The sequence below is a fragment of the Phasianus colchicus genome, chromosome 7 (assembly GCF_987193195.1).
Source record: "Phasianus colchicus chromosome 7, bPhaCol1.hap1.1, whole genome shotgun sequence".
In the NCBI taxonomy this organism is placed as follows: Eukaryota; Metazoa; Chordata; class Aves; order Galliformes; family Phasianidae; genus Phasianus; species Phasianus colchicus.
In genome coordinates this window covers 1526580-1545953 of record NC_143442.1, presented here as the reverse complement: position 1 = coordinate 1545953, position 19374 = coordinate 1526580, and the positions used below count along the sequence as shown (strand labels likewise).

General features: G+C 50.2%; 1 protein-coding gene across 6 annotated transcripts in view; it reads right to left on the bottom strand.

Moving 5' to 3' along the window:
* The window catches only part of CACNB4 (calcium voltage-gated channel auxiliary subunit beta 4), an 81934-nt gene that overhangs the window by 50505 nt on the left and 12055 nt on the right, over positions 1–19374 (bottom strand). The window contains exon 1 of one of the 6 annotated variants that reach the window (XM_031590804.2): positions 2387–2582. The exons of the other annotated variants lie outside the window; for them this stretch is intronic. Coding sequence (XP_031446664.2) covers positions 2387–2431 — 45 coding nt within the window. The 5' untranslated portion in view covers positions 2432–2582. Of the gene's footprint in view, positions 1–2386; positions 2583–19374 lie in introns of those variants that run through there. 6 annotated transcript variants of the gene reach the window in all.

Here is a 19374-nt window from a genome sequence, read left to right as displayed (position 1 = left end):
ATTTCTTCCAACTTGAACAGTGTAATTTTCCTCCTCCAAAAAGCCTCGCACTAGCTAGTGCATCATCTGCTTGGCATTAATCATCACAGCTGGTAATGGATTGTAATAGCCATGCACACACTGAACCCATTTCTTTCTCTAAATGTAATATAAATAAATACGTATTTTTGCATTCGTTTCATATATACACACAAACACACCATAATAATAACTTCAGCTGGAAAAAAAAAAAAAAGAAACCATCACTGACGTAATACCAGTTCACTCTTAGAAAAACACCATCTTTCCTCCTGGATTGAATAGGAAAGAAGGGCTGTCTGGGAGAGCCCCAGCACGCAGCCAGCTGCCCTCCAAGGCCAAGGGATCCTATGTGCCCCCCAGCTACAACACAGCCCCCACTTTGGAGAACACTATGAATACAGCCTGCCAGCAAAGCAACAAAACTCACCGCATCCTTGTGTTAGTTCACATTTCTTGCAATGTTCTCTAAGAGTTTCTTACACGAGGCCACCACGATAGGAAACTGCTGCATGAGTTTCCTAAGGGCAGATACCTACTTTAGGAAGACGCTAACTGTACTAGAGTGACTCATCTTGGTATGATTTATTTTGTGCTAAAAGTATTTCAAGTAGCACAAGTACTCGATCACACCTCCCTGTGCTTCAGGGGATGAAAGTACAGCAAGTCCAGGATAGCAGCTCCCATCTCACAGAATCACAGAATGGTTGGGTTGGAAGGGACCTCAAGGATCACGAAGCTCCAACCCCCCCCACATGCAGGGCCACCAACCTCCACATTTCACAGCAGCCCAGGCTGCCCAGGGCCCCATCCATCCTGGCCTTGAACACCTCCAGGGATGGACGGGGCATCCACAGCCTCTCTGGGCAGCTGTTCCAGCACCTCACTGCTCTCATAGCAAAGACCTTCCCCCTGACATCCAGCCTAATCTTCCCTCCCTCAAATTCAAACCATTTCCCCTTGTCCTGCTGTTATCTATCCTTTCAAAGAGTTCTCCCTCAGTTCAGCAGCTGCACCTTCCAGCCCCAAAGCCCAGACAATACTGACAGCTCTTCTGTCCTCTTTGCACGCTGAGTTATTTTCCCTTAACCGCAGGGAAGCCCTACTCTACCCTTGATCTGGTTTTCGCTGTATTAATTCCATTACAAGGGCTCTCTCTGGCTAGCAAGCAGTGCTCCAGTCCCTCACCACTCCACCTGTTTGCCAGCATGCTGGCATTCCCAATTCATGAGTCGGAAGCCCCAAAAACAATAAGGTACAGTACTGTAAGTAAGCAGTGTGGGAGCACAGAGCAAAGCAGCACCTGGGGAACGGTACCTGCCTGTGTGTGTGCCTCCGAGGACTGTGGTCTCTGGCTTTTCTGCACAGCTATGCGCTGTTTTCAGGGTTTGCTCTGCCGTATTCTTACACAAAAGCTGAAATTCTCCCCTATTCCCACGATTCCAGCAGTCTACCGATAGCGTTCTCAAATACTAAGAGACTGTAAAGTTACAAGAGCCGTCAACACCATCACCACCAGCTAATTAATAGAGCATAAAGAAACCTCAGCAATCACTTCTTTCCACCGGCGGCCGCAGGCAGCCAGAGGCCCACAGCCCCATCCCAGCGGTGCTGCAGCCCGCAGGGCGGCTGTGCGGCCGCTCGTCTCCGCTCCACTGCCCTCACACAAACGGCTTTACCTGGATGAGGAGCAGGCGGGGCAGCGACCCACGCGGGCCGGCACCTCGGGAGCGCCCGGAGCCGTGCACTTTGGAGACCTGTAAAACCCGACTTCTGCAGACGAAGCAGCGCTCCTACTGCCAGCACCACCCAGCAGCGAGACCCCTCAGCCAGGCTGCCGCGCTTCAGTCTTCTCAGGAGCAAACCTGCGCTTTGGGAAGGTCTGTTTTACCGGCACGTGCAGCGAGAAGCTCCCAGGGATGCCCGCTTTGCTTTCTGCGCGCAGAAACACCCCGCGGGGTCCCAGACGTGGCTCTGAAGGAACCGGCAGGCGCTCGGCACGGCTCTGAAGCAAACGCAGCGCGACGGCGGCCAGCCGCGAGGGCGACAGCCGCGCACCCCAACCCGCTTCCGAACGGCCCCGGAGCGGCGCAGCTGGAAGGGACGCGGGCAGCCCGGCACGCCGCAAGCCCCGCACCGGCACGGACCGAGCCGCTCTCCGCAGAGCCCGCGCGCCGCGCACGCCCGCACTGACGCACCCCCCGCTCCGTGCCGCGATCCGCCGCTCGGCGATGCGGCCGCCGCGCCTTATGTAACGCGGCCGCCCCGCGCCCGGAGCCCCGCGCCGCCGCCGCCCGGCCGGGAACGGGGGGCGGCCCCGGGCGGGAGAGCAGCGGCGCGTTGCGTAACGGCGCCCCGCGGCACTCACCGCCTCCGAGTCTTCAAATCCATGCAGGTACAAATTGTCGTACATGGAGCTCCGCGGACGCCGGGCGCCTCTCGGGGTGCGGAACCGGCGGCTGCGAGGGGCCGAGAGCGGGCGGAGGCCTGTGCGGCGCGGGCCCGAGCCTGCCCTCTCAGCGCTGCGGACGCCCCAGCCGCGCGGCGCCGCCTCCCGCGCCCACCGCCGCAGGTGCCCCCGCCGGCGCCGCGCCGCCCCGCAGCCCCCGGCCCGCCTCCCGCCGCGGCCCGCTCCCCGCGCCGCCGCGCCGCCATTGGCTGAGCGGTGCGGCCGCCGCGCCGCCATTGGTCGAGCGCGGCCGCCGCCGCGCCGCCATTGGCTGCGCCGCTCCGCCGTGCGGAGCGCCCCGGAGCGCCGCCGTCCCTCGGCGCCTCGGCAACCGGGCGGCGGCGGCGCCGGGAAACGGGCGGCGCGGGGAGAGCTGCAGAGAACGGGGCGATCCGCGCTTTCCTCCCTCCCCGCCTCCTCAGCCGGCTCGGTGCTGAGGAGAAGCGGTCCCCCCCGAGGCGACCCCGGCTGCCCCCGTTGCTCCGCGCCCCGTTCTCTCCGCGGGCACCGCGCTCCGTACGGCTCCGAGCAGCGCCCCGGGAGAGCCGCCCGTCCCCCGCATCGCCTCTACAGCGGCCAGAGGGGCCGGCACCGGGACCTGCGCCTCCAGTGCCTGCAGCCCCGCTCCATCTCTGCTCCACCTGCCTCATTCAAGAAACACCGCGTTTGGGAAACCTTCGCGGCAGAGAGGGCGTGAATTATCCCCCAGCACAGCACCCAGCGAGGTCTGGGGGAGACCACGGTGCCAAGGACCGCTGCTACTACTGTTGTATGCAGATAACAGCGTGAGGAAAGAGAATCACAGAATCATAGAATGGCCTGGGCTGCAAAGGCCCATGATGCTCATCCAGTCCCAACCCCCTGCTGTGTGCAGGTCGCCAACCAGCAGCCCAGGCTGCCCAGAGCCACATCCAGCCTGGCCTTGAATGCCTGCAGGGATGGGGCATCCACAGCTTCCTTGGGCAACCTGTTCCAGTGCCTCACCACCCTCTGGGGGAAAAACTTCCTCCTGATATGCAAAGAGCAATAAAATGTGGAGTTTTCTGAGCAGGGCAGTGGGCAATGAGGCACAGAGCTGCTGCTCCTGGTGTGCTGGCAGCAGTGCAGGACGTGCCCTGGCCCAGCAGTGGCAGTGGCAGGCCTGGTTATGGAGCTGCTGCACACCCCACAGAGCAGCAGCAGAGCCCATGCCAAGCTCAGTGTGCCCAGAATAGCAGTGTTTTCTGCTGGGCGCTGGGAGGGTGTCTGCTTATTATAGATTTTAATGTAAAAATAATGGTGTGAAGGCTTTTCTGATGAGTAATTTCTCTTCCGCTCTAGAAAACGAGTTTTCTCCTGATGTTCTACGATGGAGCTGCAAACAAACAAACAGAACGAACCCCAAGTGCCAAGAACTGAAAAACCACAAGTTTTGGCCTTATTTAAAACCAACTTGGGAAAACCAATCCAACCTGAGCTCTACCCTGGACCTTTCTAGTTCTGCCTCTCCTGTCCAAGAGCCGCCTGTGTCTGTGGGTATCAGCTGCACACACCATCCCTCAGCGTGTCAGCGAGGTGAGCAATCCATGTCTCTCAGCTTCCATCTCAACCACGCACTGCTTCTCCTTCCCCAGCCTCGTGGTGGGCAAAGCGTAATACATGAGCTCACTGTGTGAGCCAAAAACTGGACAGAAAGTACAGAGAAATACTTATTTTCTCTATGTGTATTTCTGAATACTTCTGGAATAGTTTACCGTTTACTTCCTAATGTTATTAAAAGCGTTCCAAATCTCATCTTTCGTACGACCCGATCAAACGCCCCTGCGTTCATCAACACTTCCCATCTTTTCCATTTGTTTCACCTTGCAAAGGATTAACTCCTCCTTAATTCATGAGGAAAGGGCGTGTGATCCGTGACAGCCAGCACGGCTTCACCAGAGGAAGGTCATGCTTGACCAATCTGGTGGCCTTTTATGATGGAGTGACGGCATCGGTGGACAAGGGAAAGGCGACTGATGTCATTTACCTGGACTTGAGCAAGGCCTTTGACACGGTCCCCCACCACATCCTTATCTCCAAACTGGAGGGATGTGGATTTGATGGGTGGACCACTCGATGGATAAGAAACTGGTTGAAAGGCCGCAGACAGAGGGTGATCATCAATGGCTCTATGTCCAGGTGGAGGCTGGTAACGAGCGGCGTCCCCCAGGGATCTGTCCTGGGACTGGTGCTCTTTAACATCTTTATCAATGACATTGATGACGGAATTGAGTGCACCCTCAGCAAGTTTGCTGACGACACCAAGCTGAGTGGTGTGGTCGACACGGCTGAAGGAAGGGATGCCATTCAGAGGGACCTCGAGAGGCTAGAAAGGTGGGCCCGGGTGAACCTGATGAGGTTCAACACTGCAAAGTGCAGAGTTTTGCACTTGGGCCGGAGGAATCCCAAGCATCCCTACAGACTGGAAGGAGCGGTCCTTGAGAGCAGCCCTGTGGAGAAGGACCTGGGGGTCTTGGTAGACGAAAAACTTAACATGAGCCAGCAGTGTGCCCTTGCGGCTCGGAAGGCAAATGGGATCCTGGGCTCCATCAGAAGAGGGGTGGCCAGCAGGGACAGAGAGGTGATTGTTCCCCTCTACTCTGCTCTTGTGAGGCCCCATCTGGAATACTACGTCCAAGTGTGGAGCCCCCAGTACAAGAAAGACAGGGAGCTGTTGGAGAGGGTCCAGAGGAGGGCCACGAAGATGATCAGGGGACTGGAGCACCTCCCCTATGAGGACAGACTGAGGGAGCTGGGCTTGTTCAGCCTGGAGAAAAGAAGGCTGCGGGGTGACCTCATTGCAGCCTTTCAGTACCTACAGGGAGCCTACAAAGAGGAGGGGAATCAACTCTTTGAAAGGGTGAGTGACAGCAGGACAAGGGGAAATGGTTTTAAGCTGAGGGAAGGGAGATTTAGGTTGGATGTCAGGGGGAAATTCTTTACGGAGAGAGTGGTGAGGTGCTGGAACAGCTGCCCAGGGAGGTTGTGGATGCCCCGTCCCTGGAGGTGTTCAAAGCCAGATTGGATGGGGCCCTGGGCAGTCTGGTCTAGCATTAGGTGGGATGGTTGGTGGCCCTGCATGTCGCAGGGGGGTTGGAGATTCATGATCCTTGAGGTCCCTTCCAACCCTGGCAATTCTGTGATTCTGTGATTCTGTGAACTTCATTCTGCAAAGTGACTGCTGATGCCTTGGGAAGAGTCTGACAGACACCTCAGCAAAGCCAAAGGCATTATTCTTCCCATATCAGTTGCTAATCTCCTCAAAAACTCCCCAGCATTACAACAAATCTTACTCCCCATCTCCAACCTCCCTGTGCTATCAGTGCACTCCTTGCTTCTGTCCATGCTGCCCCGTGCTTTGCAGACACTGTGTGCCTGCAAGCGGAATGGGACCTGCTGACCATGGGAGAATCTCACTGGTAAAGCTTAACTCTCCTGAAGTATTTTCCAGGGCTGAGCCCTCAGATCATGAATTCTTCCAAGGAGTAACTTCATCTCTAGGCCACGCAGAAAGCTCTCTGCCAATGCTAAACCAGCAGACAAAGCACCTGTTAATTAATAGAGATGCTCTTCAGAGGTTCATTTCAAACAGAGGCAGCACTTCTGTCAAGTGGAGCAGTTGTTGTGAGGACAAAAAGCACATCTTACACACATCTTACAGCTGATGTACCCGGCTCCTTCCCTGGCCATGGCTGCCCCACAGCCTGTCCTGCCCCACTGCTGCTCAGGGCTGTCCCCCTGTAGATGGGTCAGGGCTGGAGAGCACAGCCCGCAGGTTTTGGGGCACCCCCTTAAGCAGATGGAGGAGGATTTCAGTTTCTGAGACTGCCTTTAAAGTTCTCTCTGAACTCCCTTTACAGGAGTTAATAGATGGATGCTTAGGGCCTGAGCTAAGCACCCGATCCCTCCTCCCCACCTTGAAGATCTGTGATGTTCCATCTTTAAAGAAATAAATACCTCAGCAGTGGGAGACTATTAAAATTTAAAATGGGAAGGAATTTCTAAGTGCAACATCAGAATCATTTGTCAGCTCAAAATAAAAGGCAGATCTGAAAATCACAAGGAGAAAAAAAAAAAAACGTGTCTCAACTTCACATAAATTTGTAATGAAATAATTTAACTCAGAAGTCAGGGGAATTGCTGCTTGATTTCCAGTACTTACATTTCACACTGTCCTTTCAAGATACAGAGGTTATTAAAAATATATATTTAATGACTCAACTTGAAAGGCTCCTAAAAGACGCTATAAAAAACCACGCGGCTCATTAAATAGGGATTGCATTTTGCAAGATGTAAACAGAAGGGACATCGGCCTCAGCGCCCAAACCTCCCATCTCAATCCATGGGATCGTGGAGCAAGGGCTGGTTTGGAGAGCACAACCCTGGAAAAGTCAGCTGGTACTTCACCACGAGCATCATCTCGATAGACACAGGCTGCAAACACCTGTGATACGCAGGAACTGCAAATCAAGACAGTCCCCTCTCTTGGGTTTAACTTACAGCATAGCTTGGTGCAGGCGAAAGGGAAAACCAGCTGCAAGCTCAACCTTTCTAGGCAGCTTCCCAAACAAACAATCCACTGCAGGAACCAAAGAGGGGCACGCATTAACTGAAGGCTTTGTGAGATGAAAATCCTCCCCGGCCTGTTTCTGGGAGAGAATGCAGCACTCTGATAATACCAGGCAGGGAATGTCACTGCCTCAGGCCACACAGAAAATCTCTGGTAGCTGTCAGCTCTCCTCTGCATCTGGCTAGCACTGCAGTGATGGGCAACCAGCAGCCATGGGCTGCGTGCACACGTGGGGCACACCTGGTGACACCATGCAATGGGCAAATGAGCTGAATTAAATGTTTTTAATCATATCACAGAATCACAGAATGGCCTGGGTTGAAAAGGAGCACAATGATCATCCAGTTCCAACCCCCTGCTATGTGCAGGGTCATCAACCAGCAGCCCTGGCTGCCCAGAGCCACATCCAGCCTGGCCTTGATCAGTGGTGTCAGCTGCTGCATTATACATCTTGCTTGTATCTTCCAATTTTGTTCCAGTATTAATCTTCAGAGAGTGGTAAATAAGTATTTTCAAGCAGCCTGGTCTCCATTTCCATGGGGTGTAATCATGGTGCATTGCAATTTCTATTAACATGTGGGCTATTCCCCAGCAAGGACTGCTGTCCTCTGGTGATCTCAGCAGGACTGCTGTGAATTAGGTTTCCTGTGGATTTACTGCAGTATTGCATGCAGAGAGCATCCATCATCCTTTGATCTCAGGCCACAGCTCTGCATGTCCCCATGGGCACCGACTTGGAACAAGATGCAGACAGACGATCACAAAGCAATCTGGTTTCCATAGGACCCAGCTAGTGTGTCTGCTGAGAACGTGTAACGAGTCCATACAGCTCAACAGTGAAGGTATCATTTGGAATCACCTAAGGGCCACGTGCTGCTATTGGTTAATTGAAAGACTCCTCCTTCTAAGGAATTATTACAGGCTTCATTGGAAGCATGCAGGTAGGACAGGCTCAGTGCTAAGCTGCTCCCGGTACTTTGAACCAACATTAGCAGGCAATGGAGAGGAAGGGAAGTCAGAATAGCTGAGCATCCCACAAACCTCTCAAAGCTGGGGTTCCCCCCAAGTCCTCTGATGCCATTTGGGATTATCCACATTCCCTTTTTTTCTGATTGGAACTGACCCTTCTGGAAGCACAAAGAAAAAAGGACAAATCCTTTGTGCGACACACATCCATATAGCCTCAAATATTAATTACCCAGTCATTTCTAAGCTATCCAAAGGTGGGAACAGTGCTTTTCCCAGAGCATGAATTTTGTACAGAACCACTGGAAATAGTGTGCAAAGCCCAATCAAATGATTACACAACACAATGGCAGCACTTGCACTTTGAGGAGATGTGGCAATGAATTATTTGCTATTTGAATAAATGCACAGTAACTGGATTACAAAACCAAGTAAGTACCTCAGCACTGCAGCATGCAGAGCCAGAATGTAAGTCAGCAACTTCTCTCCCTTTTGTACTTTCACAGGTTTCACTTTCACTGTGGGCTGTGCTGCTAAGGCAGCGTGCCTGGCGCTGCAGGATGTGCCCTCACCCTGCTGCAGAGCTGAGGATGGACAAGAAGATTCATCCCAGTGCAACAAACCCAAACGTTGCCTCCATGAGGATGGACTGAAGCTCTCTAAAGGCTCTTCTACTCCAACAGTAAGGTTGCAATGCTGGCCTCGTAGCTTTACTTTGGACTAATGAGATACTAAGTGCAGAGAATGAACCCACTCCTTCTAGCATCTTTCAGCACACAAAACCTCCAGTATTTATCAGTATATTTCATCCAAAGCATTGGGTTTGACCTTTCAGTGCCTGAATTTTGGGTCCTGATGAAAAAAAATTCCTCTCCCCATATGTTGTTCTTGCTGAAATCAGCAGAACAGCCCAAGTATATATTTCATTAATATAAGGGAAGAGGACCGTCAGCATTCTCCAGCAATCCACCTAAGGCAGGACTTGCTTCCATCGCTTGGAAGGAGGCCAGCTCCTCACTCTTCTGTGCTACTTAGCATAGCCCAATTCCTCATCCTTCTCCCTCTACAGCAATCTATTTTTTTCCTCTCTCCTTTTCTGTTTTATAATACAGATTAGATAAGCACATGGTTGTAGCAACAACAGCTTCTGCCTTGGGGTGGAAGTATGAACAAGACAACCTCTTGAGATCCCACTAACCTCCTTTTCTAACATCTCATGAGCAGTGAGAACTGGATGACATCTGTGATGTTTCACAGTTCTGGAGATACCAGGTAAATAAGTATGTATTTATGCTCCAAAAGAAAGAAGCACCGTGGTGTTTGGGGAATGTCTTGGTGCATTTAAAGGTTTAATTCAAAGGGAGACCTGGATGGTATGCTTTAATTCCTTGAATTTCAAGCAAATAAATTAGCCTGGTAGGGTCTAATTTGACAGTTCTTCTGGAGGAAGTGAGGTGCCACCTAGACTGAAACACATTTATCTGACACTGTTACATAAAGGCTGCTATAATTAAAGAGAGTGTGAAGACTTCATTGTCACTTTCTCTCAGTTTAAAGCACCTGCAATGAGAGAGGTAACCTGACAACATTTGTAGGTATCCTCTATATTTAACCAGTTGTGAGGTTTCTCTTTGCTGCAGGCTCTGCAAAGAGCTGAGCTGTGGGAAATTCCAAGCCACAGCTGCGGCCTTCCAGAGTGTGTCTGATAAAGAAGAGTGGATTATCTCCACCTCCTGAGGCAGGTAGGGATGTCCTCTCAGGTTTTCATAGCACGAGACAGCCCTACTCTACTTATGGCTTCCAATGGTGTGCAGAAATGAGCGTGGCAAATCTGAAATGACCTGCAAAATATTGCAAGACGCAGCCGATGGCATCACGCTGCATTAACGTGGGTCACCCCCTCAAGAACTGAGGATTGCACTGAAGAACCTGTGGATCTGTGGGCTCTGAGCAGGCACAGCAATCTCCCTCCAGCAACACCCATCTATCAGCAGCAAGCAGCATCCACCGGGTCGAAAAACCTTCACAGCTCCAACCCGAAATGCCAGTGCCTTGTGGCTGGGGTTGTGCTGTGGTTCTTTGCTGGAAGGAAGACACAGGGATTGTTTTCAGAGGAGATGCACATTTATATCTTCCATGCCAAAAAGCATCCTGGCCAGAGGATTAAGCATTTGTTTTGTTTCTTATTTTAAGCTCCTCTTTTCTTCTTATGAATGTTAATCAATCTCCTTAACTGCTGCAAGTGCTGATGCTGAGTATTGCTGAATACCACTTTAGCTTGCAACTGATGAAATTATGGGAAACTATCAATAAAAGCCAATTAGTAACCTTATGGGAAGCTGGTGCTACTTTATCCAAGTAGCTGAAGTTACCCCTGCATTCTGGAAACCCTCATCAGCTCTGAAACACAGCCAAAAGAGCAGCAGTTCCCACCTGGGCTGGAGAAGGAATGCCCCACTGCTATGGGAGGCTGCAGGACAACGTGGTGTTCACGTCCTCCAACAGATGTGCAGCCCAGAAAGCTCCCAGACACTGCAGATTTCCCAGGGGCATTCAAATATTTGCAGTTCTCTCAGTAAACGTTCACACAGATGTGACTGAAATGTATTTCTCATAAATGACAAACATGCTGTAATAACTCTTTAGAGAAAACAAGGCCCAGGCTGAGCAGTTGGAGATGGACAAACACGGCCTTGCCAGCTAAAAACAAACCACAAAAAAAACATCACTTCACTGGAGAATTTCCCATTTAGAGAAATTAGTAAACCTACAGTTCCCATTTTGCATTTCGGGTGGCTCAGACTAGAACAAAGGGTGCACGAAGAGGAGTCAGCCAAAGAGCTTTTAGTCCTAGAGCTAAGGAGCACTTCTGCTGTTCCTGCTGGGGGTTAAAGGGGTAAATAAGTAAATAAAGCCAGGCAAACTGACAGAACCTTATCTGTACTTTCCTGCTTCTCCTTGGGATTTGACAAGGATGGCTCGATTAGCCTGTTGATTTTACTGCATCTCCTTATGCTTTATAATCCCATTACCATACTGCAAGACAGCAATTTGAATTTCATGGCAAGGGACTGTGGGAAGCTTCAGTTCGTTTCAGCAGATTTCCATGACACCCATCCAAACGGAGAAGCTGATGCAGAAACAACAGATCAATGAACGGGCAGCCACTTATCCAACCCCGTGTCTTTAAATATTTAGTCAGGACCACTGAGAACCAATAGAGAAAAGCAAAGATTCAAGGATTTTACTGCCTATTTAAGTAAGAGGAGCTCTTGCCTCTACAGTGTCTGAGAGACCTTTGCTCATCTGCCCGATGAAATGATCAATTTGGGATGCTCTTGCCATCCTAAAGCAGAACATAAAGTCTGTAAGTCACAGAATCACAGGATCACAGGCCAGGGTTGGAAGGGACCTCAAGGATCATGAAGCTCCAACCCCAATGCCACATGCAGGGCCACCAACCTGCTCATTTAATGCTAGACCAGGCTGCCCAGGGCCCCATCCAACCTGGCCTTGAACAGCTCCAGGGATGGACGGGGCATCCACAGCCTCTCTGGGCAGCTGTTCCAGCACCTTGAAAATGATGGCTGCTTATCATCATCATGGGACTCTCCTGGAACACATAAGCCAGTACAAGAATCCTAAAGCAAATTCCTATCATGCTTCATTTTGAGAGGTGCAGAGCAGCCACACAGCCCCTCTATCTCCCATCCCACACCCTTGGGCAGGGTCTATCTGCACAGAGATCCCACTTTGGTGTGACCTGAGCCCAGATGTGCTCAGCACCAGCAGAGAAAGGCAGACAGAACCCAGGATGTGGAGTCATCTGCACGCAGGGTGACAAACAGCTGCAGCTCTCCCTTAACCAGTGATAGGATGAGAGGGAACGGCCTCAGGTTGCTCCAGGAGAAGCTCAGCTATTGGCACAGCTGCCCGTGGAATGAGGGGTCACCATCCCAGGGGTGTCCCAGAGCTGTGGGGAGGTGGCACTGAGGGATGTGGGCAGTGGGCATGGGGGGATGGGTTGGGGATCCTAGAAGGCTTTTCTAACCTTATTGGTTCCATGATTCTAATTCCTGTGGCACCCCCAAGTGCTCTGCATGGCAGCAGGGCTGTGTGGGTCCTTGTACAAACCTGTCGGGAGCACTAAAAATACCTCTGACTCTTCCTTACAAAAGAGAACAATCGTAACTATAGAAATCCTTGCGGCAACGCAAGGCGCAGGTATGAGAAGCCCTGTGTGTAAGGAGGGCTGATGCACGAGGAGCTGCTAAAATAGAATAGAATCTGCTCCTCAGCTTCCAGGCAAAGATGTCTGAATTCATCTGTAAGCCTTTAACACCCCGAGTTGGGAGCAAAGCACCAATGCTCATGGTGTTAAAATGCCAGTCTGAAAGCCTGGGCGTCATTCAGAAGCTTGATCAGATCACATCATTTCTGATGCTCTGAACATTTATACCAACACTACTCTTTTCCCCCCTGCCTCTTTTGTGCAGTTGTTAGATACGCATCATCCCTAATCTCTCAAACCCTACAGGCAAGCTTAAAAAAAGACCAGGATGATTAGTTGATTCCAGCCTTTGACAAGATCCTTACAGAGACTACTTTAAAAATAAGAAAGGAAATCCCTAAATAGATTGCTGAGAGGAAAGTTACGTCTCATATGTAAAACTGCCAAGAGACAGGAAACAAAAAGCAAGAATAAATGGAGAAAGGCCAATATTTAGAACCCAGCATTTGCTATGGTCCAAAGCAGACCTTTACAATAACAAAGTTTTCTCACCAAATAAAGTCTTTTGGGAGTGAGCAGGGAAAAATTCAGCTTGAATAGCTAAGCTTGACCAATTTACAAGTGGAAATCAGAATATTCTAATTGGAAGTGTTGAGAATAATAAATAATGGCAGCTCTGCCATCTCTACCATCTGGATGAGGAAGCACAGAATTAAATGGTTAAAAAAAAAACCTCAAAACTGATAGGAGAAAATATTTATCCAAATCTGAATATTAAAATACACGATAGAGTAAAAAAACTTATAAAGCTTCTCTTTAAAAAATGCAGTCAGTCATTTATTTGAATGCTACAACCACGAACCTCTGAAGAGATGAAAAACTCATCTGGCTCCAGTTCAGACTAAGTAAAATTAGGATCGAACCCTCATTACTGCTACAGAATGTTACACGACAGTAGCACAGCACATGTCTTAGCAGTGAATCTTGCTGCCACCTCTTGGTTCAGCAGAAAATAATGGCAGAATCAGATTTTCTGCCTCGTGTTGTGCAGATGGAGCACCTGAGCAGCGTCCACTCATTGCCCACCTTGCTCACCCTCAGCCCTGGGAAACCTCTGCTTTGAGAGCTGCTTTCAGGCTCTGGTGGGTACAAGAGCTCGTGCTATTTGTGCTGGCTTTGACTGTCAAGCTGTAGGCCAAAGAATTCCACCTGTGCACCACTGCCTTTACAGAGACCCGTGATTTTGTGTTAGAACAATAACTCCCACTAGGGTAACAGCAGCTCCCAGGGAAGCATTTGCTTTTAACTTGAAGACATCAAGGAAAAGACAAGTCCTCAACCTCCCTCTCCAGGAGCAAAGGTTAACCATCTTCAGCAGCCAAATGCTGCCCACAGCTGCCATGGAGCTCAGCTCAGAGCCCTTCATCCTCTGGGTTGTGGGAAGTGCTCCTCACACCCAGAGCACCCCAAGCAAAGCTAACTGAAGATACCTGTTCCTTTCATACATGCACAGCTCATGAGGAAAAACCCCACTGAGACTTCCTGTTTTTCTAATCATTTGAACAAAAAGACAAGATGCAGAGCATTAAAATGGCACTTCCATGGAGTACTGCTTTAAAGAAGACTGATGCTGTTAAGGAAAACATAACACACACCTTATGCTTCCCTTTGTGAGGTGGCTTTCCCTCCCTTTCTCTTACTGTCCATCCGCTCAATCACACCTCACACCACTCACCTTCCAACCGCATCATTGCAGCTGATGAGCGTTTTAATTCCTGCCCACGTTTATAAGCTGTCAAATCCCTTCAATGGGTTCCCTGCCCTGCCCAGGAGTGGGACAGCGGCTGGCCAAAGAGGAGGAGGATTTCAGGATGATTAATGTGATGTACCACATACCCAGCTGCTCCCCAGCCTGCTTTGCTGCTGCTCCCACTGCAGGCAGGCTGCATCCCCGTCCCATCCTGCCTGCTTGGCTGGTGGTGCATCACTCACGCCTCTTCTCACTGCTGTGACTTCTTGAACGTAATGAGATGCAATTGCTTTGCAGGAAGCAGCATAATTAAGTATTTAAGTAAAATTCCCCGCAGGGATATGTTGAAACAGCAATACAGCCAGGCAGTACCAACTCCAGAATTGGAAGCAGTTTTTCAGGCAGGTGAGAACGTGCAGCATCTTCCCTGCAGGCATTCAAGGCCAGGCTGGATGTGGCTCTGGGCAGCCTGGGCTGCTGATTGGTGACCTGCACACAGCAGGGGGTTGGAACTGGATGACATTGTGGGCCTTTGCAGCCCAGGCCATTCTCTGATTCTTGTGGTGAGGCACCGAATGTGTCCTCAGTATTGCAACTTACAGACTTAGTCATGGAAAAAAGACTTTCATGAATGTTTTTCATAGCAGCAGGAAGCAAGCATTAAAGATCAAACAGCTTCTTTTGTCAGCAGACCTGTTCCTTCCCACACACACACCTGTGCTCCCCTCCAAACCCAAAAGCCCAGAACTCCTCACACAGCAAAGTCAGCATTATTCACTTTCATTCACCTTTTGAAGAACCCACCTGAAGCTCGGGGTGGGAACGTAGGTGGCAAGGGCACAGGTGACAAATTCAGCAAGCTGAATGATGCCCTGAACTTGTGAATGTGACTCAATAGGTGAAGCGTGATGGCTCTGACACATTCATGGAAATGTTTTCTTTAAATACCAAATGTCTTCAGTTCTGTGCAGATCCTAAAACAGACAGGAATGCCTTTATCTTAAATGATCTGTGGTACAGGGTAATGAAATATTCCTTCTACCTACACTAATTTTTGCTCTTCCCTGCAGCATTAACAGCGATCAGCTCCCAGAAGGTTCTCCCATCCTGCTCATGTCCATAATGCAAAGTAATGCATCCATCTTCAGAAACTGAGAAGAACCATTTCCAGAAAAGCTTTTATTGTAGTGAGAGCCATAGGCATGGTCTGCCAACCACAAATAGCAAACAGCCTCAGGGTGCCCTCGGGTGCCAGTATTATCCTCACAGGTACTTTGCTGTAAGGCAATGCACTCATAAGCCTCTTGAATGAGCAATGACAGGCATTGGTGGCACCAGGGACATCTCGTGTGCTGTGCCATCTTGTTTCACATGAGCTAATGAGGCCTTTGGTCCTTGTGGAGTTTGGTGGGAAGCTGTGGTCACTGCCAGGATGCCCAGCTGCTGGCTTGCTTCTGGCATTGCAGAGCCATGGAATCACCTGGAATGACCTCATGGAGTGAGGAAGTGGCACCACTGACTACATTCACCATGGGAAAATAGCTGTATGCTTCACCTCTATCATTCAGTAAGCAAAGCTGGGGCAAATCCAAGTATTTCAAGAGCCTCTTTGCAAGAGGAGCACTGTGTGGTTTCAGCCAGGTTCTACAGTAAAAACAAAGCAGCCTCCACACCTGTGTTCCAGGCAGAGCAAACAGAGCAAACACACACTGAGCTTCAACTTCAGGTATCGAGTGCTGGAGGCATGGTGCAAAAGGAAATTATTAAAGGCTTTGTGGATTGCATTCTCATAACTACATTTCAACCTCGCAGAATGTTTTCTGGGCACCCAGCGCCCAGCTCACAGAGCCTCCCTCCGTACTGCTGCCAAGTGAAGCAACTGGAGGATGTGAAAGACACAAAATGCTCCTGTTCCACTTCACTGATCACAGAGAAACAGAAATCCACAGCATGCACCCATTCAGTTCATCCTTTTTCGTGCCATCACATCCTTCCCATTCTCCTACACCTCAAATAATTCATTTCTTCCCCTGTTTCAAAGCACTGCCTGCTTCTGCTGTGCTCAGCCCAACTCCTTCACCTCCTGGTGCAGCTACAGCCTCCAACATGACACCCGCATGGGATCCTCCTGTGCCACCCATCACACAGCCCGAGCATCCCAGCCTCAGGGATGCTGCAGGACAGCTGAACAGCTCTGCCTTCACCATGCCCCCCAAATAGGCCATCCTCTAACCTGGGAATTCTGCTGGCAGCAGCCACTGCCCTCCCTCACCAAGTGCTGTTAGTCAGCACTATGAACACACAGCACACTGCATGCAAAGCAGAAGGTCAGACACGTGGGGTTGGGACACGACAGCAACTAGAAAGGGACATGCCTCCATTTTAAGGATTCCTCTGCTAAAATTTATAGCGTGCATCAGCTAATAAGGGACAAAACCCCGTTTCCCTTCTGCTGCGTGGCCTCATGCTGCTATTTTGGATGTGGGTTACCATGGTAATCAGCAGAACCCAGAATGAATTTGTGTCGTCATAATTGCTGCAGTTTTGGGCACACAGCTCCATACTATCTTACTATTGCTTGCAGGAATACGCAGTGGCTGGAGCTTTCATGGAGCACAGGATCTAATGAACGAGCCAGCACCAGGAGATGTTCTCCTCTGCCATCTTCCACGTGCACTGCCCAGGGCCCAGCCAGCTTGGGTTAAAAACAATAAAAACAACAAAAATTAGGACACAACATACAAACCAAAACAACAGCCCTGACCTGGAGCACACAGCCAAACATCTGAGTGTGAGCCAAACATCTGCCCAAGGAGGCTGTGGATGCCCCATCCCTGCAGGCATTCAAGGCCAGGCTGGATGTGGCTCTGGGCAGCCTGGGCTGCTGGTTGGCAACCTGCACATAGCAGGGGGTTGGAACTGGATGAGCATCGTGGTCCTTTGCAACCCAGGCCATTCTATGAATCATTCTATGAGCACAGCATGCTGTGAACAACATCCTTTCTCCAACTAAAGACCTCCTGGTGCAGCACACGGCCAGCTGGGCGCAGTGCCTGCTGTTAAAGTTACACTTCCAGGACTGCCTTTGTGTTTTGTTTGCTCTCTCGTTTCATTTCTCACCACTCTGCATTGCCAGAACAGCAGAAGCAGCCTCATTTCCAGCAGCAAATCTGGTTTCCTCTTCCAGTTTTTTTCTTGTTAATAATTTAATTTAGCCAAGAGTTGATCGTTTTACAAATCTGCTTTAAACTTATGGAACTCCAGATCCAGACATGGTACCTCGCAGACCCGCCCTGCCTTGCCCAGCAGACGGCTGTGTACCCGGGCACATCAGCACATCGCAGTGCCAAGAGCAAAACAACTTCTGCATCTGCACTCTTTGCGTTCACAAGCTCCGTATCCAGAGGTTCAATGATAAATTACACGCACATTTGCGGTCCGATAGCACGCATTTTGCTTCCGAACGCGCGAGATGCGATTGCGCTCCACGCAAACGCTGCGCTGCGGAGCGCGGCGGCGCTCGGGGGAACAGCGCCACCCTGCGGCGCCTCCAGGAACTGCAACGCTTCCAGCTCCGAGCGGCGCAGCTCAGTGCTGAGCCGCTGGAAAAGCATTTTTGCATGACCTTAAGTAAGAGAATGAAGAACTGAGAATCGTGTGTTTAATAAGTGACAAAACACCTTTTAGTTATTCTAGAGGAGCTTCTTAGTGGTGCAGGAAAGCCCAGCCCGTTGTCTTCTAAGTGGTGACCAAACAGTGACCCTGAGCAGCTCCATCCACACATCCCTATCAAAAGAGCAAAGGGTCTGCCTGGAGCACAGAGGAAAAAATCTGTGAAAAAAAGGTTTTAAAATATAGGAAAGGTAATAATTTGTGACTTTCTACAGGAATGGTCAGCTCAGAAGCCTACAAGTCTCATCCAAAACACTATCCCTATCTTTCCAGGATCAGATACTTAATTCCCATGGAATTAAATGACATTAATCTTTCCAAAATACCAGGACTGCACACCTGGCAGGTCTGCACAGAGGAGTTTGGAAATCCCATGGGCATATGAAGGTCTCATAGGAACACGCTGCTCCCTGCCTGATCACAGCTGAGCCCTCAGCAGGGCACCAGTCACCCTGTGAGTAAGAAAGAAAGAAATGCAACAACTACTACTATTACTTCTTAGGTCAGCAGACAACATTTTCACAAAAATCTTTCATTAAAATAGAAAACTCTTTGAAATGTAATGGTTGACTGCTTATTTTTAAGCCAATGCTGCAGAGGACCACAGAATCATACAGCGGTCTGGGTTGCAATGGACCACAGTGCTCATCCAGTCCCAACCCCCTGCTGTGTGCAGGTCACCAACCAGCAGCCCAGGCTGCCCAGAGCCACATCCAGCCTGGCCTTGGATGCCTGCAGGGATGGGGCATCCACAGCCTCCTTGGGCAACCACCAGAACTGCCATAGGACCAAGAGTAAGGTAGCAACGTGTCATCGTTTAACCTGGGACGGTCTCCAAAAAACATCCTGGGAAACATAATATAAAACACAATTGTGGAAAAAGTGAAGAGAAAGAGCAAAATAATTTAAATAATAGCTGCAGTGGAAGTAAATCAGACTTGAGATGGCTTTGAGATGGTGAGGTGCTGGAACAGCTGCCCAGAGAGGCTGTGGATGCCCATCCATCCCTGGAGGTGTTCAAGGCCAGGTTGGATGGGGCCCTGGGCAGCCTGGGCTGCTGTGAAATGTGGAGGTTGGTGGCCCTCCGTGTGGCAGGGGGGTTGGGATTCATGATCCTTGAGGTCCCTTCCAACCCTGGCAATTCTGTGATTCACTGGGCAACATATGAAAACGAGTTGATACGGTTCTCTTCTGAATACACCAGACTGATATTTGTATGATATTTTAATAAAAGGACTGCTCTGCCAAAAATCAATAGTCTGTATTAAAGAGGTTACAAAATGCTTAATCGATAGCCCTGAGCTTCCATGAGACTGCTTAATATGAACATCAGGCCTCGGGGAGACACAGCTTCCAAGGGCACAAAGCAGCGCGCGCCCCAACAAATTCCAAAATAAAGCAGCACTGGGGGAGAGACGGGGGAGTGGAAAAGGCTGGCAGAGCAGTCAGAGCACATTGCAGTGCCTAACGAGGGAAACGCAGCCTTTGGGGCCTGAGCAGAACCAAAATAAACCCAGACAACAACAAAAGAGCATCGAGTGGCCATCGGAGAGACGCTGAGTGACCTTGCTGCAGGCGCTGCTGGATGTGCCATCTTCTATTACCCACGTTGGGGATGGATGCCAAAAAATGGAAAGAACCCAGAAATAAAGTCCAGCAATCATCTGAGCTCTGAAGACACGTCCTGACAAGAGAGAGGT